We start from the raw sequence: 18,420 nt of genomic DNA, 5'->3' as shown, positions 1-18,420 counted from the left end.
GCATAGCTACATTTCCCGTCATCCATTCTCACAGCCCTTTCACATACTTTAGGCCACACAAGTAGTACAACTCTGCATTCCTACTTTGATATCCTAGGAGTAGTTCACTACCAAACAGAGATACAACCCCCCCAAAACCACCCTATGCCACCCCGTCCTCCACGGACATCATTTCCCATATCCCTAAAAACGCCACGCCAAACACCACAGCTGGTATTCCCAAAGAATCCGCTTTCACCCTGGCCCCCTCCACGACCCATAAAAACGCCAAAAACCAATACACCCCAGTCACCCACACACCCACAAAATCTACGCCTTAGCAATCCACCCACTCGTCACGAAGAACTCAAAAATCCTCCCGCCACGCTGACTCTCAAGTCGACAAATCTCCCTCGCCTGCTTCTTCTTCATCTGTCCATTCGTCTTCACTGCCTCCTTGAGAATCGCCTCCTTGACAGCAAGATACGGCTTCGGCTGCAGTCGTAGCGTGCGGCAGAGCTCAATCTCCTCTTTCGTCAGGAGGTGGATATCTGGCGCGTTCTCATGGTTGATATTCAGTGGTTGTATCCCAGGTACCGGCTGGATGATTGTTTTCTGCCGGGCCGAGAGGGGAGTAGAGATGCCATTTGTATGGCCATTGACGCCGTTCGGGAGCGGGGAGTCGGTTGGTGTATCCACTGCGCTGCTCACGCCATTCGCCACCCCATTGGGACCACTCTGGAGAAGCCTCAGAGGTAGTTCAGGCGCCACCAACGCCGCAGCACCGGAAGGCACCTCCATAGCTGGTGCAGCCTTCGCGCGCTGCGACGCAAAGCGTTCGCGGTCCAGAGATCCCATTGGCTGTGTCTTCTGCGCGCGCAACGTCTTATCGCTCTCGTATTTCTCACCGCTGCGCAAGTCGCCAACACGATTATGTCGCCAGTCCTGGAGTTGGTGCACTGCCTGGCGCAGGTTTAATTCCTCAATAAGGCCCTTGTTGAGGTCATCGAAGTCGTCATGGTTCATCATGCGCGCGAATGGCTTGGCCTTGTTGAGGAGTTCACGCTCCTCCTTGGTGCGCTTCTTGTCTGCGGCTGCGTTCTTGCGGTATTCCAATATGTTGTGTTCGAAGATTACCTTCTTTCGGTCCGCACGCGCCGTGAGTCGGTTGTTGTAGATGTCCATCACTGTCATCTTGAGCTCCATTTCGGGCTCCATCTCGCCAGTGCGGGGGTTGATTCCATCGCCTGGTTCGAATTGCATGTGTTGTACTGCCTCTTCCGCTTCGTTCGCCCACTCCGTCTCGAACTCCAACCGACCAGGCATGTAGCCTTGGATTTCGTGACATGACGGAACACTAGCCGTAGGCTTTTTCTTTGGCAGAGCAGGCACAGCATTCTTCGCATCTTCCTTCCGCTTCTCAATTCGCTGTTTCTTCTGCTGCTGGAACCGTGCCCGTGTTCCTTCGTCTGATAAATCGATTTCCTCCGGTGCTTGTCGTTTCGGCAAGGGAAACGAAGGGCTCTCGATATACGTCTTTACGTAATGATCTCGCACCTCATCTTTATCTCGATATCCGCCAATGTGATCGGCTATATCAGCCCAGGACCCCAGGCCGTAGATCTCCGCGCCTTCAAGGAGCAGCAACTCCTCATCTGCTCCCCAACTGCTATCGTAAATTGGGACCGAATTCTGCTCAATAACGCGGTACGGGTGGGTGGCCGGATTATGATCGCGGTTCGACTCGCCATTGGAAAAACATTGCACACAAACATCGTACTCGTTGCAAACGCCGTGCGCGCAGCGGATGCGCACCTAGAGCTTGTCAGTAACCAAACCCAGAGGCCATTCGCAGCGCCAAGTTTCACATACCGTAGATGTAATATCCGCCGAACAGACGTCGCAGACGTATTTCACGCCTCCCTCACCCCCACGCGCGGCAGTCTTCTTGCGGATGACACCCATCGAGACTTATGGCTCCGGTCATGCGTCGACGCGCTTGATGCGCCAAATCCGGTGACAAGGCGGCGGGGCAGCGTAACCGGGCAGGATGTTCTAATATGCGTAGGTTGAGGATTAATGGATCGGAGATCGTGGAGGTCGAGAGGGCGATGTTGGTGGTTTGGTCAATAAAGTGCCGTTGGGACCTTTGAGGTCTGTTTAAAGCGTTAGTCGCGAACGAATGAAGTGGAGTGCCTTCCGGAAGGCTGACAGCCGCCACCCCGCTTATTGCGGCTGTCGGATAATTGTTATGCCGAGTTCCAGTATATCACCTTGCTGACGGCGTCAATACACGTTCAGATTCTCACGAACGATACATACCATGGTTGAAATGGACAGGAGAAGGGGTGCTGGGTATAGACCTGGCAGACTTATTAAATTATCATATGGATTCACCTGACGTGATGGATTGTATTCACTTAAGGATCACTTCCGTTTACTAGAGAAAAAGAGCATGATTTATGCAAGATGGTTTGCTTTCAATAGGCTCTAGAGATATTCCTATTCCAATACTATCTAATCTCTATCTATCAGTTCCCCACAATCCCCAACTCGCGGTAAAACGCCTCGGTGCTCGGCTTCCGTCCCAAAAACGCCTCCAGAGTCACCATCTCATCCTGGCTACCACCTTTCTCAAGCACCATATGCCTATACCGTCTTCCCTCCACAGCGCTCATTGGGTCCTTCGCGAACACGCTGTGGAACATATCCGCCGAGTACACCTGCGATGACAGGTACCCGTAGTATCCGGCATCGTATCCACCGATCAGATGTCCGAACGTCGCGGGGCCGTTGCCCCAAGCGTTACCCTGGCCTAGCGCCTCTGGTCCCTTCATACCCGAGATCTGCATGCGAAGCGTGTTGTACAGCTCAGAGACTTCAAGGCCGATGGCCTCCTCGTGAGTCTTGGGCGTGTGGATCGCCATGTCGAAGGTACCGAAGTGAAGCTGGCGAAGGTTGAACAGAGCATCGTTGACGTGCTTGGTCCCGATCAGCTTCTCAATGAGATCATCCGGGATCGCCTCCCCGGAGACGTAGTGCTTGCTTAGCCCCTTCAGCTGGGCAGGAGCCCAGCACCAGTTCTCCAGCATCTGGCTGGGTGCCTCGACGAAGTCGCGCACCACGCTAGTTCCGTGGAAGCGCGAGTACTGCGTGCGGCCGACGAGATCGTGGATTCCATGGCCGAGCTCGTGGAAGAGCGTGACGACCTCGTCGTGCTTGAGGAGCGATGGCTTATCGACCGTCGGCTTGGAGAAGTTGCATACGAGCGCCGTGGCGGGGTAGCGGCGGGTGCCGTTTGCGGCCACGAAACCGCTCTGGAGGTTGAAGTTGGCGGCGTGGCCGTACTTGCCAGGGCGGGGGTGCAGGTCCAGGTAGAGGTAGCCTGAAAAGGCACCGCCTTCGCCAGCATCATCCCAGACGCTGAAGAGCTTGACGTCTTCGTGCCAAACGATGTCATCGCGCTTGCCGGTGGGGGAGAGGGCGTCGCGGGCCTCACCTTCAATCTCGACGAAGACGAGACCGAAGAGGGACTCGAAGATGTTGAGCATGCTGTTAACCGTGGACTCGAGAGGGAAGTATTCGGCGATCGTCTGCTCGTCGATGGTGTACTCCTGCTCCACCATCAGGCGGTCGTAGAAGCGGTGGTCCCAGAGGTAGTAGTTCCCGTCATAGGTGTTCTCTAGGCCACGGCTCTTCAGGTCGGCGACCTTCAACTCCTTAAGGTGCTCTGTCTCCTTGATGCCACCTGGGGCCAGTTGAGTCCTCAAGTCGCCCAGGAAATCGAGGACAGTCTTGGGGGTCTTGGCCATCTTGTCTTCGATCCTGAAGGTAGCGTGATCGGCGTAACCCAAAAGTCTCGCAGCCTCGTCGCGAAGGACAATGGCCTCCTTAAAGAGCGGGATGTTGACGTTGCACTATTTTCGTATATTAGCACAGAATCAATCTTTCAGGGAAGAAGACAAACCTTGTTCTCATTCTCAATGAACAGCTTCTGCCTCAACTCGGCACTGAGCGCAAACTTGAGCGTTGGGAACAGATCAGGGTACTTGAAGGTCAGCCTCAACTTCCCCTCATTTTCCCCGGCCCCCTTCTCCAACCCACCCAGCACATCCTCAGGGACGCCCTTCATCTCCTCCCTCGTAACCCAAATACCTCCATCCTCCTCATTCAAGTTCTTCTGGAAATCAGTGCTGATCTGACTCAATCTCAACTTAATCTCCTTGAACCTATCTCTCTTCGGCCCAGCCGGCAACCCCAGCCCATTGCGAATATAACTCTTCCGCTCCTTCTCCAACAACCGCTGACTCTCCGGGTCGAGCTTCGCGCCCTTCTGGAACGCCGCCTCGACCAGCTTATACACGTCCTCACGCATGCTCGCCTCGATCGCAAACTCATCCATTATCTTCTCAGCCTCGGTACTCGCATCACGCAGCGCCTTGTCGGTCGACACAGCCTGGTAGAAGCCGACGATGCGGGCCTCGAGGGAGCCCTCGTTCTCATCGACGGCCATGGGCAGAATGACGCTCTGGAACGCGGCATCCTCCGGCTTAACGGAGTTGACGATATTGTCCATGACGCTCTTGGAGTTGGCGCATAGCTTCTTCGCATCAGCGACTAGCGAGACCGTCGTGGCTGTGAACAGCGGTGGCGCCTGTGGCGGCGTACGGTACTGAGCCGGCGCCATGGTGGAAGTAGTTATCGGAGCGGTTGCAGTCCAAGAAGGCCTCGAATTAGCTGCTGTTGCGGCTGGTCGGAGGTGGCTATATATGGACGACAGGCGAGGCCCGAGACGGAAAGAAGGAGCCAGAATGAAGAGTGTGCCTGCGAAGATGACGAGGGCGAGAACGAACAGGCGGAACGGCGATGATGGTGCCACTTTGGAGGATTGGGGATGTATGTGTGTTGTTATGTGGCTAGCCGAGTTGTGGGACGAGGCTGCTGAGGTGGTTTAGGGATCAGTGGTGGATAGAGATGCTGTGGAATGGTTACGAAATCGTCAGTTCCAATGCAGCCGGCTAGATGTCCTTGATGACACGCGAGGCTGCGACTCCAGCCTTGCACTTACACATCTCAGCCTTGCCTTTTGTTCATATTGTAGCCAACTTCATCTTCACGTACAACTCACAGCCGCCTCTCTTCCATACAACCGCCTCATTTTACGGCAGTCTCCTCCACACCAATCTCACGCCATCAGACATAATCACCACCATGGCTGCCCCTCAAATCCACACCTACCACTGCGCCTGCACCTCCCTCCTCCTCGCGACAACAACCCCCCTCCCCTCCCTCCCCCGCCGCGCCACCTCTCTCGACCACTCCACCATCCTCCCCCTACACTCCGACGCCCACCCCCCCTCCTCCCTAACCCCCCACACAACGCTCCTCTCCATGACGCCCGACCGCCGCACCACGACTATCCGCCGCGAAGACGGCTTCGAGAAGCGCATCCTCTGGCGATGTGGGCGCTGCCGCGTTGTGGTGGGGTATGAGCTCGACCCGTCGCATTTTGAGGCTCCGACGACGGCTGGGGGTGGAGAGGTGCAGGGGGAGAGCAGTGTGCCCCGGGAGGACGGGGGGGTTCCGAGGGTGTTGTATATACTCCCAGGCTGGGTGCAGAGCACCGAGCACATGGCATCTGGGAAGAAAATCAGCGAACAAGGCGCTGTGCTAGAAAGTGCACAGCTAGGTGTTACAGTGTGGGAATAAGCAGTTGGGATTTCCATTAGTCGGTGTTACTGTATTACGAGCATTGCGGGCGTTAAAAACCATGGATTTGGGATTCACATATCGAGCGGATTACAGGAGCACAGATTTGTTCTAGTCAATCGATTGCTCTACGATGCGAGCCGCAAGAAGGCAAAAACTATCGAAACGCCTTCCCTCCTCCGTCCGTCCGTCCGGTCCATTGTACAAAGTGAACGACCGCAAAGCCCGGCTAATCGTCATGCATCCCGTAACCTCATGCAACTCCCCCGATCCCCATCATACGCCCATCTAGTTCGCCAATACTGTCCTCACGAGATCTACGCATAAAACTGTAAGCATTTGCACTTGCATACCGCTTCCTCCGCTCTCCCAAATGAGTGGTGTCAAACATACCAGTGTAGTTGACCTCCCCATTGTTCGTATCCACAGCCTTGAGCAGCTCATCAACCTCCTCATCGCTCATCTTCTCCCCCAAGTTGGTCAGGATGTAGCGAAGCTGTCCAACGCCGATAAATCCCGTCATGTCCTTGTCGAAGACCTGGAAGCCTCGGCAGTACTCCTCCGGCTCGCCAGGGTCGCGGAATCCGCCTGGGCGGTTGAGGATCTTGGAGAAAGTCTCGAAGTCGACTGTATAGTTGCTCCCCGTTAGCTTCGTCTCTCCGCACCTCCCGGATCTACGCATTTCTGCCTGTCTCTCCGGATGTCTGTTGCCTGCACCCCCTGAGGTATTGGGTCATGGCGGGGAAGACCTACAATCCGACCCAACATTCTTTTCCAAATCCCTGATCTCCGACAACGTCGGGTTCTGTCCGCACGCGCGCAGCAGATCGCCTAGCGACTCGAGCTGTACGCGCTGGTTACCGCGCTTGTCGAAGAGGGCAAATGCCTCCTTGTAGTTCGTTGAGGCCTGGGCGTCGTAAAAATTGTTAGCTGCCATCTTGAACACTCGTATCTTTGTGATTCGGTCGGTGCGGGGTCTATTTAGTTTTTCGGACAGGTAGAGATGATGTGGTGGAAGGCGTTGTTGTTGTTGACGTTGTGGTCGGTGACCTGACGTCCCACAGCTGGTTTGTACTGGTTGCGGGAGGCAAAATAGCGGTTCTCCTTCCGGGCATGGGAACGGGACCAGGGTGTGCGGGTTGCGGGGAGACTCACCATCCCGAGGTTTTGTATGTGTGCTTTTGGGGATTTGAGGGTATCGCGAGCGTAGAATTGCAGAGATGATGGTTTTAGACAGGAGGTTATTTTGGAGATTCGAGGTTTATGATCGTCGGGTCCGTGCCTTTTGTGCGGTGAGAGGTTGTGTTTATGCCGTCTGTGTTCAACGGGTAGGGGGCGGCAGGCTTGCTGGCACGGCAACGTAGCGATCGATGGTGCGCGGAATGGGTGATGGATATATATGCAACTTCAAAGTGCTTGCATAAAAGTTCACTCTTTATTGATTGTCTATAGTAACAATTATCGAGCTTGACTATATTCTTCTATATCTGGTATATACTGGTCAGATTGGAGAGTTGTCGATTCTACATTTATACATCCTCCTCTTCCTCCCCGCCCTACCCCTCCGTGTCACCCTCAGTCTCACTTCTTCCTCGCCATCAGCATTATACTTCCCCACTCCATCTCAACCTCGACATCCCTCCAGTTATCGCCGGCCTCTTTCCATTTCGGCTCCGCCGCCACCATGGCATCAAACAAGTCATCCACCACATCTCCCTCCCCCCCATCCTGCCTCGCCTTCCTATCCGGATTCGCCTCCGCCCAATTGACAAACGCACTGAACGTCCTCGTATACCCCTCCACCTCCCTCAGAGTCATCCGCTTGGCCATCACCACCTCCCCCTTCCCCTTCTGTTTCCCCGTAGTAGCAGGCTCATACTCCCTCCTCTCCACCGCCTCCCACCCCTCCATCGGCGGCACAATCTCCCTATACAAATCCCTCAACTTATTCCTCCCCGGCTGCTCCCAATACGGCCCCATCATCCCCTCCTCCATCGCATAACAGTACTTATCCAGAATCGCCGTCGCCCTCGGATGCTCCACAAAGATATGATCCTTGTACCCCCAGAACGCCACCGTCCCCTCCTTACGCACCAGGCGACTCAGCTCCAGCCACACCTTCGCAAAGTTAAACCAATGCGCCGCCTGCCCCGCGATCACAGCATCGACGCTCCCGCTCGGTATATCGTCGAGGCTCTCGGCCGACGCCTGGCGGAAATCGATGTTGCTGAACTCGGGGCGGTCGACGATGGAGGAGCGTGCCTGCGCGATCATGGAGGGGGAGGGGTCGGTGGCGACGATGTGCCTGAATGTTGGGGAGAGGCGGCGCGCGATCAGGCCGTGGCCGGTGCCGAGCTCGAGCAGGGTGGTGGTTGGGCCATGGTGGTAGCGAAGGAGGGTGTTGTAGAAGGTCTGGGAGTAGGTTGGACGAAAGGAGGCATAGGAGGAGGCCGAGAAGGAGGATTTACTGGGAGCGGGGTGTTAATACTGTGGACTGGGATGGGGGAAGGGCTGGGGGTTGCGCACGCGAATGTAGCCATCGTTGGTCGTTTCTTGTGTAACTTCGGCTATGACGAAAAGGAAGCGCGGATTGATGGACACCTGATAGGTCCGTAAGCGCCGCGATTGGAAACATTTCTCAAAAGCAAACTCGCTGAGTACAAGGTGAACAGTGCCGCAATTAAAACTCCCAATTTGATAGGATATATATTAAGGTAACAATGATACAGCTGGTAGACTTATTAGGGAATTGTGAGTCAGAGGAATCCCTTAGCCTAGGTATCTCGTGAGAGTAGACCCGTCAGTTATGATTACGAAGACTGAACGCTAACTCTCCTCCATATGTCCGCGTTTTCAAACACCTACTTATGTATAGTATATCCTCTATATACTAAGGGGGTTCAGGTCAAGTATGGACAGTGTGGTGGGACAATTTGGGACTATATGGAAAGAACTGGACTCCCGATCAATGCCTAATATTCTTCCGTAAGTTTGCAAAGATCATCTTTGCGTCCAAGGCAAAAGCAAGGTTTTCTATCTGGTCCTGGATATCTCTCTGTTCATGGATTTTATGGATCATGCGCAATATATATAATATGGATGAGGCTGCACTCTATTAGAAGATGACACCTTCTTATGGACTTGCTACACAACTACGACCTAGTTGAAGAAGGACAAGGCTTAGCTGTCTCTTAATTTTGCTACAAATGCAACTAGGAATAATAGATTACGTGTAGATCATAGCCCTTCGTGGTTATGAGAGAGAGTCTCGAGTTGGGGATCCTGACCTCTTGGCTCCTATCCTTCCTAATGGGGATGATGATTTGTTCATCATTCCTCCAAGGTCAGCTCCTCGTGCTCGTCAGAGTGTAGAGGAGGTAGAAGAGGATTAGAGATTGTTACGTAGAAGAAGTTTATAGTACTATAGTACTATTCAATGTAACAATTACAACTTATAAGTGAAATAGTAATAGTACTACTTATAGTACTACTCATCATCATCAATCCAAGAATGGATTGAAAGATTTAGCCATGACTTTAAACATTCTAAATGCTCAATAGTGTCAACCCCTAAACGATTTCTTCAATCTGTAATTGTAATCTTCGCTCCTGAGAATAAACATTCAGGCTCAGCACTCATTGCAGGTATTGATAAGATATCAAGAGCCATCTTTTGGAGGTTTGGATATGTTATCCGCTGAGCCCCTTCCATCCACCAACCCCGAGCATCACATTCAGGGGTAATTGGAGCTTGGCAATACTTCAAATATTCATCTTGAATAGGTAGTTGACAGCGTTTTTGTGTAGCCCACTCTTCAAATGAGTTCTTCTTATTCAGAGGTTGAATTGCAGGTACAATTACTGGCTCAATCGTTGGCTTGTAATGCTTGTCCCATAATAATTGAACAGCATTCTTTGCTGGCGCTATCCAGTCAGTAGGCCAATTCTCTTCACAGTACTTCCATTTTTGACTTGGAATGAGTATTCCAGCAGCGATATATGCAGATGAACTATAAAGTGTTAGTACTATAGTACTATTGATAGTACTATGGATAATACTATTACATACCGCTCAGTTAAAGCATAATACTTGTTTATTACCTTCCAAGCTGAGTTAAAGCATGGGCTAAGTATTATATCATCTTGGAATTGTCATTTTCCTTTCTCTAATTGCTCAAGAAGGAATTCCATAGATAATAATACCCGTTCTATTGTAGCTTCTCGGCCTTCCGTAGCTAACGTCGCTTCATAAAAGAACTGAAGGAAGTCGTGGATGTGTGATAGTACTATCCAATCGCTTGGAGTTAATTCGTCTTGGCATAGGTCATAATACTCTTTATGACAGTATCCAATGATGGCTTTCTTCATATTGTCATCAAGAGCATTATGGAGCATCAAGTACCATGAGTTCCATCAAGTCTTGTTATCCCGAGGAAGCCTTTTGCCATCACTATACTTCTCAAATGTTGCCTGCCGTTGAGGAGATCGTTGAATATACACCACAATATTATGTAGCTTCCCTAGCGGGCCTGTATTTCTCCATGCTTCAACCTACAATTAAAAGCTGATTTGCGAGAAAGTAGGGGGTTGTACAAAGCAAACTAAGCCACAAAAACAGGCTGTTGATAGTTTTGCTGTAATTCTCCATACCGTACATAGCACTTTCCATACTGCTGCAATGAACTGGGGACCTCTATCTGATATAATCGAATTTGGAAGGCCATGGTGTTTCCATACATGTCGGAGTAGTAACTGCACTGTAGCTTCTGCTTGTAGCCCAGTGTTACGGCTAAGTGCTACTGCTATGGCTAGCGCTTACGGCTGCAACCTCATGAAATGGATAACATTGGATATCATGGATATTATGTTATCCATGTTATCCATGGCAATCCACGGAATGTCATGTGATGGATAACATTGGATATCATGGATATTATGTTATCCATGTTATCCACGGATATCCCTTTGGCACGATGCCACTATATAAGTAGATAGTATTTCCTTAGATAGGAGCTTCGTGCTCAACTCAATATAGTATTCTTTACAATACTGTAACATGTTACTTGGAAAGCCTTTGTGTCTAATCCCCTGCCTCCTCTGTCAAGTCAACCTTAAGCAAGAAACCTCTGTGTCTTCTATCGTTTAGAAGTCAGTGTTACACCCAGCTTCTCGGAGGTCCTGCAAAACCAATTGGACATGCTGAGTATGCTCAGTGCGGCTTGCACTATAGAGAGAAGATCATCCATATATGCTGTAACGAATTGGTTTATGTATTCTATAAGGGTTTCGTTCATATATCGCTGGAATGTTGCAGGGCCATTTGTGAGACCAAAAGGGAGGACCTTATACTTGTATGATCCAAATCTCGTCTTAAAGGTAGCAAGATCTTCATCTTCTTCAGTTTGCATGCGGATGCGATTAAATGCATGACGAATGTCGATTTTTGTAAGATATTTTGCCCCTATGATTTGTGCAAGTGTCTCATCAATAAGAGGGAGTGGGTATGAGTCTTTCCTTGTAATGGCATTTAAGTTGTGGTAATCTACGCAGAATCTTGGTTTGCGTACGGAAAGAACAGGAGAGGTAAAGGGAGCCCTGCTAGCTTCAATGAATCCTTTTGATAAGTTATCTTCAATATATTTCTTAACAAGATCAAGCTTCTCTTTTGACATATTGTAGAGAGGTGCGTGCCCTAATTTCGAATGTTGTTCTAAGATGATGTGGTGGTCTGCATATCGGTGAGGTGGGAGTTCATCTGCAGCCTGCTTTGAGAATACGTCAAGGTATTCGTGGAACTCTAGTGGGAGGATTGATTTTGGGTCGATCTCCTTTACCTCCTCTTTTGCTTGTTCTTCTAGTATGTCTTTAAAAGATACTGCAAAGACTTCTGCCCCTTGCTGCTTCCTTAGTGTAATGGTGGGTGCACCAGATGTGAGAATCTAGCCACCCAAGGAAGGGGTGATTTTACTAAGACAACACACTGTCTGAGGAAACAGAGCCAAAGGGTTGTAGCTTAGACTATTCCACAATGCAGCAATCAGGTGTATGATGTAGTGGAGTGGTTTAGACAAGTTGTAACAAATGTTTAGTCTGAGAACTCAGGGATAAGTCAGAGGTTAGCACCTCACTGACTTTTCAGAAACAAGGAGTAACAAGATCAATGCTTGGAAGCTTGGAAAAGATGTAGAAGTATGTGATAGTTGATTTACTGTATTGTCTGCTTGCCCTTTCTTAAGGAAAGGGCAATCCTATTTATGCTAAAGGAGTGTAGTTCTCTCATTTTCCAAGACTTTCCATGACTAACCAGGCTTGGTAACTGTAGTCAACATAAGAGAATCCCATAGAACCATCTCCTAGGTTCCTAGCCTATAGGAAGTGAAAGGAGGTCCAAGGTCAGAGTACCCCTATAGACAAATTATGTCATAACTTAACCAATCTTGTGGGTAACTAAGGAGCGATGACGTGTAATGAATCATAGATGGTCGTAGAAGCTTTTGGAGCTATCGTTTATGTTCCTAGGCCTCTAGTTGATAGAGATATGTCATGTGTAGTATTAGCTCAGTAACTAAGGAGTGATGTCATGTAATGAATCATAGAGGGTTGTAGAGATATGCTATGTGGTCATATCGGCCCAGTAACTAAGGAGCAATGACGTGTAATGAATCATAGAGGGTTGTAGCAATCATTGAGTAGTATTGCTCTTGTTGTTGGTGTGACAAGCCAAAATATGTATAGTGACTTGTAGGTTTGAGGAGGAGATTTCTAAGTTTGCTCTTGAGTTTGATAGCAAACTGAGTGCAACGAATGTCAGTATGACACTTAGCATATTGAATGGTGCAGCTCCAATCATCGCAACAGTGCAAGTGTTAGATAAAGCTGCCTCCTGCTGTTTTGAAGCGTTTGGTAGCATTGGGTGTTGGCAGTGGCCTTCTGTAAATATGACTTGGTCATATGAAGTGTGACTCCATCTTGCTTCATCCAAGCTTTCCCAAGAATGATAGAATGTTTCCCAAGAGTGGTAATGAATAGAGCGCATAGGCTTTCAACATGGTCTCCAATTTGTAGTCGAGGGTATATAGCATGTGTAACCAGAGGGACAGTAGCTCCATTAAATCCTTCAATGTTCTTTGGTTTCAGTAACTGGATAGGATAGATGTTTTCAATCTCGCAGATCCGTTTTGTGTCATCAGCATTCACAAAGCTTCCACCTGTTGCACCACTATCCATTAAGGCTTGCATGACAATTTGATTTCTTCCTATTCTGCAAGTAGCTAAGAACGGAGTGTCATAATCAAAATGGGATAATGTAAAAGCAGATTAGGCAATTCTTGCTGTTGATCGCCTAGCGATGTCTTTGCTAGAGGCTATTCTTTTCCTGAATTGTACTGAGTGGGTTCCTTAGAGAAAGAGATCTCAAGTCTGCCCTTTTGCTTCTGAGGACAGTCACGAGTGCGGTGTCCGCTTTCTGTTACAGTTACGGTAAAGACGTCATGGTTACAGGGCTAGCGAGGCTAGGCTCCAGTAACATGACCTGTGAGTCACAAGGCTAGCACTTACACCACATGATGGATAGCAGAGGATATCATGGATATTTGTTATCCAAAATATCCTCGATATCCTACACCTATGAGTCACAAGGCTAGCACTTACAGCCACAACCCCACATGAATAGCAGAGGATATCATGGATATTTGTTATCCAAAATATCCTTGATATCCCTTTGGCACGATGTCACTATATAAGTAGATAGTATTTCCTTAGATAGGAGCTTCGTGCTCAACTCAATATAGTATTCTTTCCAATACTGTAATGTGTTACTTGGAAGCCTTTGTGTTTAATCCCCTGCCTCCTCTGTCGTCAACCTTACGCAAGAAACCTCTGTGTCTTCTATCGTTTAAAAGTCAGCGTTACACTTTCATGGCAGTGGAAGCAGTTGCCTAGCTTCATAAGTGACACCTTCTCAGGATCCTGGTGTAAGGATGCCTCCACCCTCAGTGATGGAAAGGATCGAAGTCGGGCAGGTTACGGGCACGTGGGGAGAGTTAGGGCAGGTTAGCTGAGTCGGAACCGTTTCGGGTACTTAAGGGGATTGACCCAACGGGGTTCCTCATCATCTTTTTTGTATCCTTCGTAGTAGACCTATAGGGTAGCATCCGTTTAGTCTCTGACTCGCACTCTCATATGCTATTACTATGAGCTGGGTGCCCTATGTCCTTACATCTGGTGAGGGGGGCGGTAAAGCTTCTTCTGTTGTGGTACGATTGCTTCATTAACGGTTGGAATATGTGGGTTCTGGCCACTTGGCTTCTGGGTAATGAAAGTCTGCGGCTTCATCCTCTTCTCCATTTTGAGGATCCTCTGGAGATTCTGATTGACAAGCATGCATTTCTTTTGAAACTGATGTAGGTGTTACGATATCAAGTGCGCCTTGCAGCTCGAGTGGGGGTTCAGGGGTGTGGGGAGCTTTCCGGGGTTGGAGCGAAGTTTTCAGTTGTGGAGTGAATTCTCAGAACTGGTCTCGCTAAAGAGAATTCACTCCACAATAGCTGTATATAGATCGAGCCACTGCTCGAGTGCTCCTCTTCTCTTTCCTTTCTTCTCTAGATTGAGTTTAATTCATAATACCCAACTGGCGCCCTAAGGGTAGTAGCTCCTACTTCGGCAACTAAGACTTTCTGCATGCCTTGGTTGATCTTGAATTGGAGGTCATCGAGCAAGGTCTTCTCTGAGTAATCCAGCTCTGCTGTGAGTCTCTGAAATTCAGCCCAGAATGTTGCGAAGGTATTCTTGCCCTGGTATAGCTTGCGGTACTCAGTTTAATCGGTGTGTCTTCTATTAGGTGTAACGCTGACTTCTAAACGATAGAAGACACAGAGGTTCTCTTGCGTAAAGGTTTACTTATCAGAGGAGGCAGGGGATCAGACACAAAGGCTTCAAGTAACACGTTACTAGTATATAACAAATACTGTATTGAGTTGAGCACGAAGCTCCTATCTAAGGAAATACTATCTACTTATATAGTGGCGTCGTGCCTAGTGGACTCTTGGGAACTCACTCGAGTCCTCGGAGTCCTGGACTCTTAGGACTCTTCTCATCATCCTGCGAGTCCATCACGTGCCTAGTGGACTCCTGGGAACTCACTCGAGTCCTCGGAGTCCTGGACTCTTAGGACTCTTCTCATCATCCTGCGAGTCCATCACGTGCCTAGTGGACTCCTGGGAACTCACTCGAGTCCTCGGAGTCCTGGACTCTTAGGACTCTTCTCATCATCCTGCGAGTCCATCACGTGATACTTTCGGAACTACTATTCCCCGCTGCCCCTCCAGGTACCAGGGCCGGTCTCATGCGACCTCCCTCCTTCCTGTCCTGTAGTTGGCCAGCCTTCTTGTTCCGTCGTAACATTAGGGTCACTAAACACTTTTCTTGAGGAGTTGGAGGATTTCTTCTGCTGACTGAAGCATGTTTGGTAAGGTAATGCGAAGCCTTGGGTTCACATGGCGAACTGCGAGTCCTCCTAGTCTGCTTTGTAGGTAACTCATCTGCATCTTGCCATTTGGGAAGTGATAAGTGTTGGCTTCTAGCTTTAGTCGGATCTTCACAACCCAGTCTTCAAAAGCTGGTTCAATCTCATGAGTAAGGATAGGAGGATCTGGGATCTTAGTTGACTTCTGGTAGGATCCTCCATTGTAAGGACACAGGGCACCCAGCTCACAGTAATAGCATATGAGAGTGCGCATCGGAGGCTAAACGGATGCTATCCTATAGGTCTACTACGAAGGATACAAAAAAGATGAAGAGAGGAACCCCCGTTGGGTCAATCTCCTTAAGTACCCGAAAGTTAAGGCAGGTTAGCCGAGTCGGACCCGTTTCGGGTACTTAAGGGGATTGGCCCAACGGGGTCCCTCTCCCTCAGTGACGGAAGGTACCTGAGTCGGACAAGTTACAGTCACATGGTGAGAGTGAAGGCAGGTTAGCCGAGTCGGACCCATCATGTGACCATAACCTGCCCGACTCAGATCCTTTCCGTCACTGAGGGACAGGCAGCCTTACATCCATTGCAAGTGGTGCTGCCTTTTGATTTCTCGTTTTCGAGGTATTTCACAACAGCAGCTTGTCCTGCCATTGTCTTCTCATGAGCTTGGATAATCTCTTGAAGCTGGCTGATATTGCCATCATATGTCGCCTTCTTGTCTTGACTCTTCTGTAGGATAGTATTGTAAAGCTGGGTGACATGTTCATAATCCTCTATCATCTGCTTTTGGATTTGAAGTGCAGCCTGTCTCTGAGCTTGGCTACAGGCTCTCTCCTGAGACACTTCAATATTTACTCTGTTTACAAGATTGGGGTCATATACTAGAGGTTGAAGAAAGTGAAGCCGCGGACGCTAATGACGAGGGGGAAGAGTAGTTATATAAGTTATTTTATCTATTCTATTTTTATATTTTAAGCCTCATTATCCTGAAGATCCGGATATAACCCGTATCTATCTGTCAGACCTCACACGGATCATGATATTACCCGTGAGGGCTCAGGATCAGATCCGGATACGATCCGCCGAACACTGGTGGGAATAGATGCTGGCAGCGTTGTCTTCTTGAACTTAGAGCGCACCAAGAATATAGCAACAACCGACTTGATCCCTTTTAAAGGGGGCATCCGATATTAAAAAGGCGATGTTTATAGACACACTGCAAGGCACTAGAAATTGGAGGAAGGTATTGCTTATTACTAGGCAAAAGATTTCCTTTCAGATTATAGTCCTCAAGACTGCTATTAAGGCTCCACTCGCGATTGTATCTACATAAACCAATGCGGTATGAAAAACTACTATGTACAGCGCGCAGCACGCCAACGCCTACCCACCAGCTTCTCACGAGAATTCAAAACGATCAGGAAGAACCACTGGCGCTACCAGAGTCCACGTGTAGATACCATAGCACACCCACGCACTCACAATCTTCACCCAGCTAGCCCAGTACGTCCTCCCCACCGGCACGAAGTCGAGGCCATCCTCTGACGAGTCCTCCTCAAAATTCATAGTAAGCAACGTCGCGACCCAGGCCGTTGCGAGGAAGAAAATGATGTGAAAGAGGGAGTAGTTGTACTGAGTCGCGCCGCGCTCATCATCCTTGCCCGTGCGCCCAGTGTCACTCTCGTCGTCGCTGTCGTCGTCTAGGAGTGCATCGGCGGGGAGACTGCCTTCAGCCACAGCTTGGCGGAGAGCAGCAGCGCGCATTTCACGGCGGCTGTCAGGTTGCGTGGTGATAAGTCCGTGCTCGTCATCTGGGAGTCTAATGCTTTGGGTTGAGCCACCGAGTGCCATGCCTTGAGTTGCGGCGCGGGTGGTTGTGTACGCAACAGTAAGCATGGTAACAATAGCACCAATGACAACTGTGGTAGTTCTAGTCGCCTGTCCCCCTCTGACAAGGGGGTTGCAGTGCTTGTCGTCAGGCTCCATAGAAACTGCGGACATGGTGAGGTAGGTGCAATAGATAGCAACCATGGCTGATTGCGCAAGTCCGGCCTTTGGATTGTAGTCTTGGATGCCAGGGTGAACCGAAATCGCCGACACAACAAACAGGAGAATCAGGTTGATTGTGATTGCGGCCTTGTTCATAGAGCATCCCCCACCAGCGAAGAAGACGTATTGCACAACGGTCATTGTGATCGAGATCGCATACATGCCAAGAGTGGATCCGATGAGAATACCCCTCCATGCCTTCGAATCGTGCTCCTCGATTTGAGATAGACAGTATTCTGCCCATGTATGCGCCAGGTCAACCAAGAGGATGAGGCCGAGTAGGAGGAATAGCATCGCGCCTGCAAATGCAATGTAGTTTCCCCAGACCATGAAGAACCCATCAGGGATGAGGAATGACAGGACAATCAGAGCAAGCCATGCAATGATCTTGGGGCCCCAGAATCCATTCTGAATACCAGCTCGCTGGTCCTTCGAAGACCTGACACCAAGGAGGAGTAATGCGAGCATCAAGTGAAGAATCCCAAGCGCAAAGTTGATGCGGTGGACAGCAACCCATCCATAGCAGGCGCCCTCCGGGCAGCTGATCGTCATATAATCGGGTGTCAAATGTTGTAGTTTGTTTATCGCCCACGGCGTGAGCATAATCCAGGCAAAGATCGAGTTAACCATAAGAATCAGAGCATAGGCGATACGTGTGGCGACACTCAGCAATAGTTAGTTGCCTAATGAGAGCCCCTCACATCTCAGATTCACATACCTGTTGCCACATTTACCGCACATGCTACATATCGCTGAGCAAGTCGCCGCGCCGCAACACGAAGCTGCGAAGCCTAGGACCTGTGCTGGTGTTAGCAAGAGGATGAGGCATCGCACGGGAGGCTGCGACTTACAGTGCCGATGCTGGGCACCGCCAACAGCGGGATAGATAATAGAGCACCCATCTTCCCGCAGTATGCTATAGAGCCTGGCGGAAAGCAGTACAGTTATGAGTTTGTGTTTACTCGCACGATCGTGGTTGTGGTTTGAGGAAGCGCCGACGAAGGGTCTCGTCCACGCGGCCTGCTCGATGACATCGCGGCTCCGCATATACTAGCCGTATTGGGCTAGATTACCATGTCCTTATCGCGTAATACACGATAAGGCCAAATTTGTTACAGATCACAATCAACTGCAACGTTCCACCAATCCAGTGTTCAGCATGCTGATATAAAAGAAGCTGCCGACGACTCTGTGAGCACGGCATTGATCAA

General features: G+C 49.7%; 6 protein-coding genes across 6 annotated transcripts; 1 reads left to right on the top strand and 5 right to left on the bottom strand.

The window, feature by feature from the left end:
• Positions 1-79: 79 nt before the first annotated feature.
• Positions 80-2,313, bottom strand: ADA2 (Transcriptional adapter ada2). Its single transcript, XM_024465534.1, has 3 exons — positions 2,302-2,313; positions 1,852-2,256; positions 80-1,794 (listed from the first exon to the last, which is right to left on the bottom strand). The coding sequence occupies exons 2-3, from the start codon at positions 1,942-1,944 to the stop codon at positions 310-312; spliced, it is 1,578 nt and encodes a 525-aa protein (XP_024326957.1). The 5' UTR covers positions 1,945-2,256; positions 2,302-2,313; the 3' UTR covers positions 80-309.
• Positions 2,314-2,452: 139 nt separating this feature from the next.
• On the bottom strand, positions 2,453-5,276 carry VC83_01861 (uncharacterized protein). The gene is made up of 2 exons (XM_024465533.1): positions 3,947-5,276; positions 2,453-3,896 (listed from the first exon to the last, which is right to left on the bottom strand). Exons 1-2 carry the CDS (start codon positions 4,664-4,666, stop codon positions 2,511-2,513), a joined length of 2,106 nt encoding a protein of 701 aa, XP_024326956.1. The 5' UTR covers positions 4,667-5,276; the 3' UTR covers positions 2,453-2,510.
• Positions 4,791-5,791, top strand: VC83_01860 (uncharacterized protein; the record flags this gene model as incomplete). Its single annotated transcript, XM_024465532.1, has 2 exons — positions 4,791-4,875; positions 5,057-5,791. The coding sequence occupies 2 exons, from the start codon at positions 4,791-4,793 to the stop codon at positions 5,686-5,688; spliced, it is 717 nt and encodes a 238-aa protein (XP_024326955.1). The 3' UTR covers positions 5,689-5,791.
• On the bottom strand, positions 5,792-6,545 carry CDC4_1 (SCF ubiquitin ligase complex subunit cdc4). The gene is made up of 2 exons (XM_024465531.1): positions 6,082-6,545; positions 5,792-6,005 (listed from the first exon to the last, which is right to left on the bottom strand). Exons 1-2 carry the CDS (start codon positions 6,368-6,370, stop codon positions 5,977-5,979), a joined length of 318 nt encoding a protein of 105 aa, XP_024326698.1. The 5' UTR covers positions 6,371-6,545; the 3' UTR covers positions 5,792-5,976.
• A 595-nt stretch (positions 6,546-7,140) lies between these two features.
• VC83_01858 (uncharacterized protein) lies at positions 7,141-8,436 on the bottom strand. The gene is made up of 2 exons (XM_024465530.1): positions 8,215-8,436; positions 7,141-8,155 (listed from the first exon to the last, which is right to left on the bottom strand). The coding sequence occupies exons 1-2, from the start codon at positions 8,226-8,228 to the stop codon at positions 7,270-7,272; spliced, it is 900 nt and encodes a 299-aa protein (XP_024326699.1). The 5' UTR covers positions 8,229-8,436; the 3' UTR covers positions 7,141-7,269.
• A 7,717-nt stretch (positions 8,437-16,153) lies between these two features.
• On the bottom strand, positions 16,154-18,189 carry VC83_01857 (uncharacterized protein). The gene has a single exon (XM_024465529.1). It carries the CDS (start codon positions 17,837-17,839, stop codon positions 16,559-16,561), a length of 1,281 nt encoding a protein of 426 aa, XP_024326702.1. The 5' UTR covers positions 17,840-18,189; the 3' UTR covers positions 16,154-16,558.
• Positions 18,190-18,420: the final 231 nt, after the last annotated feature.

Source organism: Pseudogymnoascus destructans (assembly GCF_001641265.1).
Source record: "Pseudogymnoascus destructans isolate 20631-21 unplaced genomic scaffold scaffold_4, whole genome shotgun sequence".
Taxonomy (NCBI): Eukaryota; Fungi; Ascomycota; class Leotiomycetes; order Thelebolales; family Thelebolaceae; genus Pseudogymnoascus; species Pseudogymnoascus destructans.
Note: the sequence above shows the minus strand (reverse complement) of the source record. Positions and strands in the feature narration are given on the sequence as shown.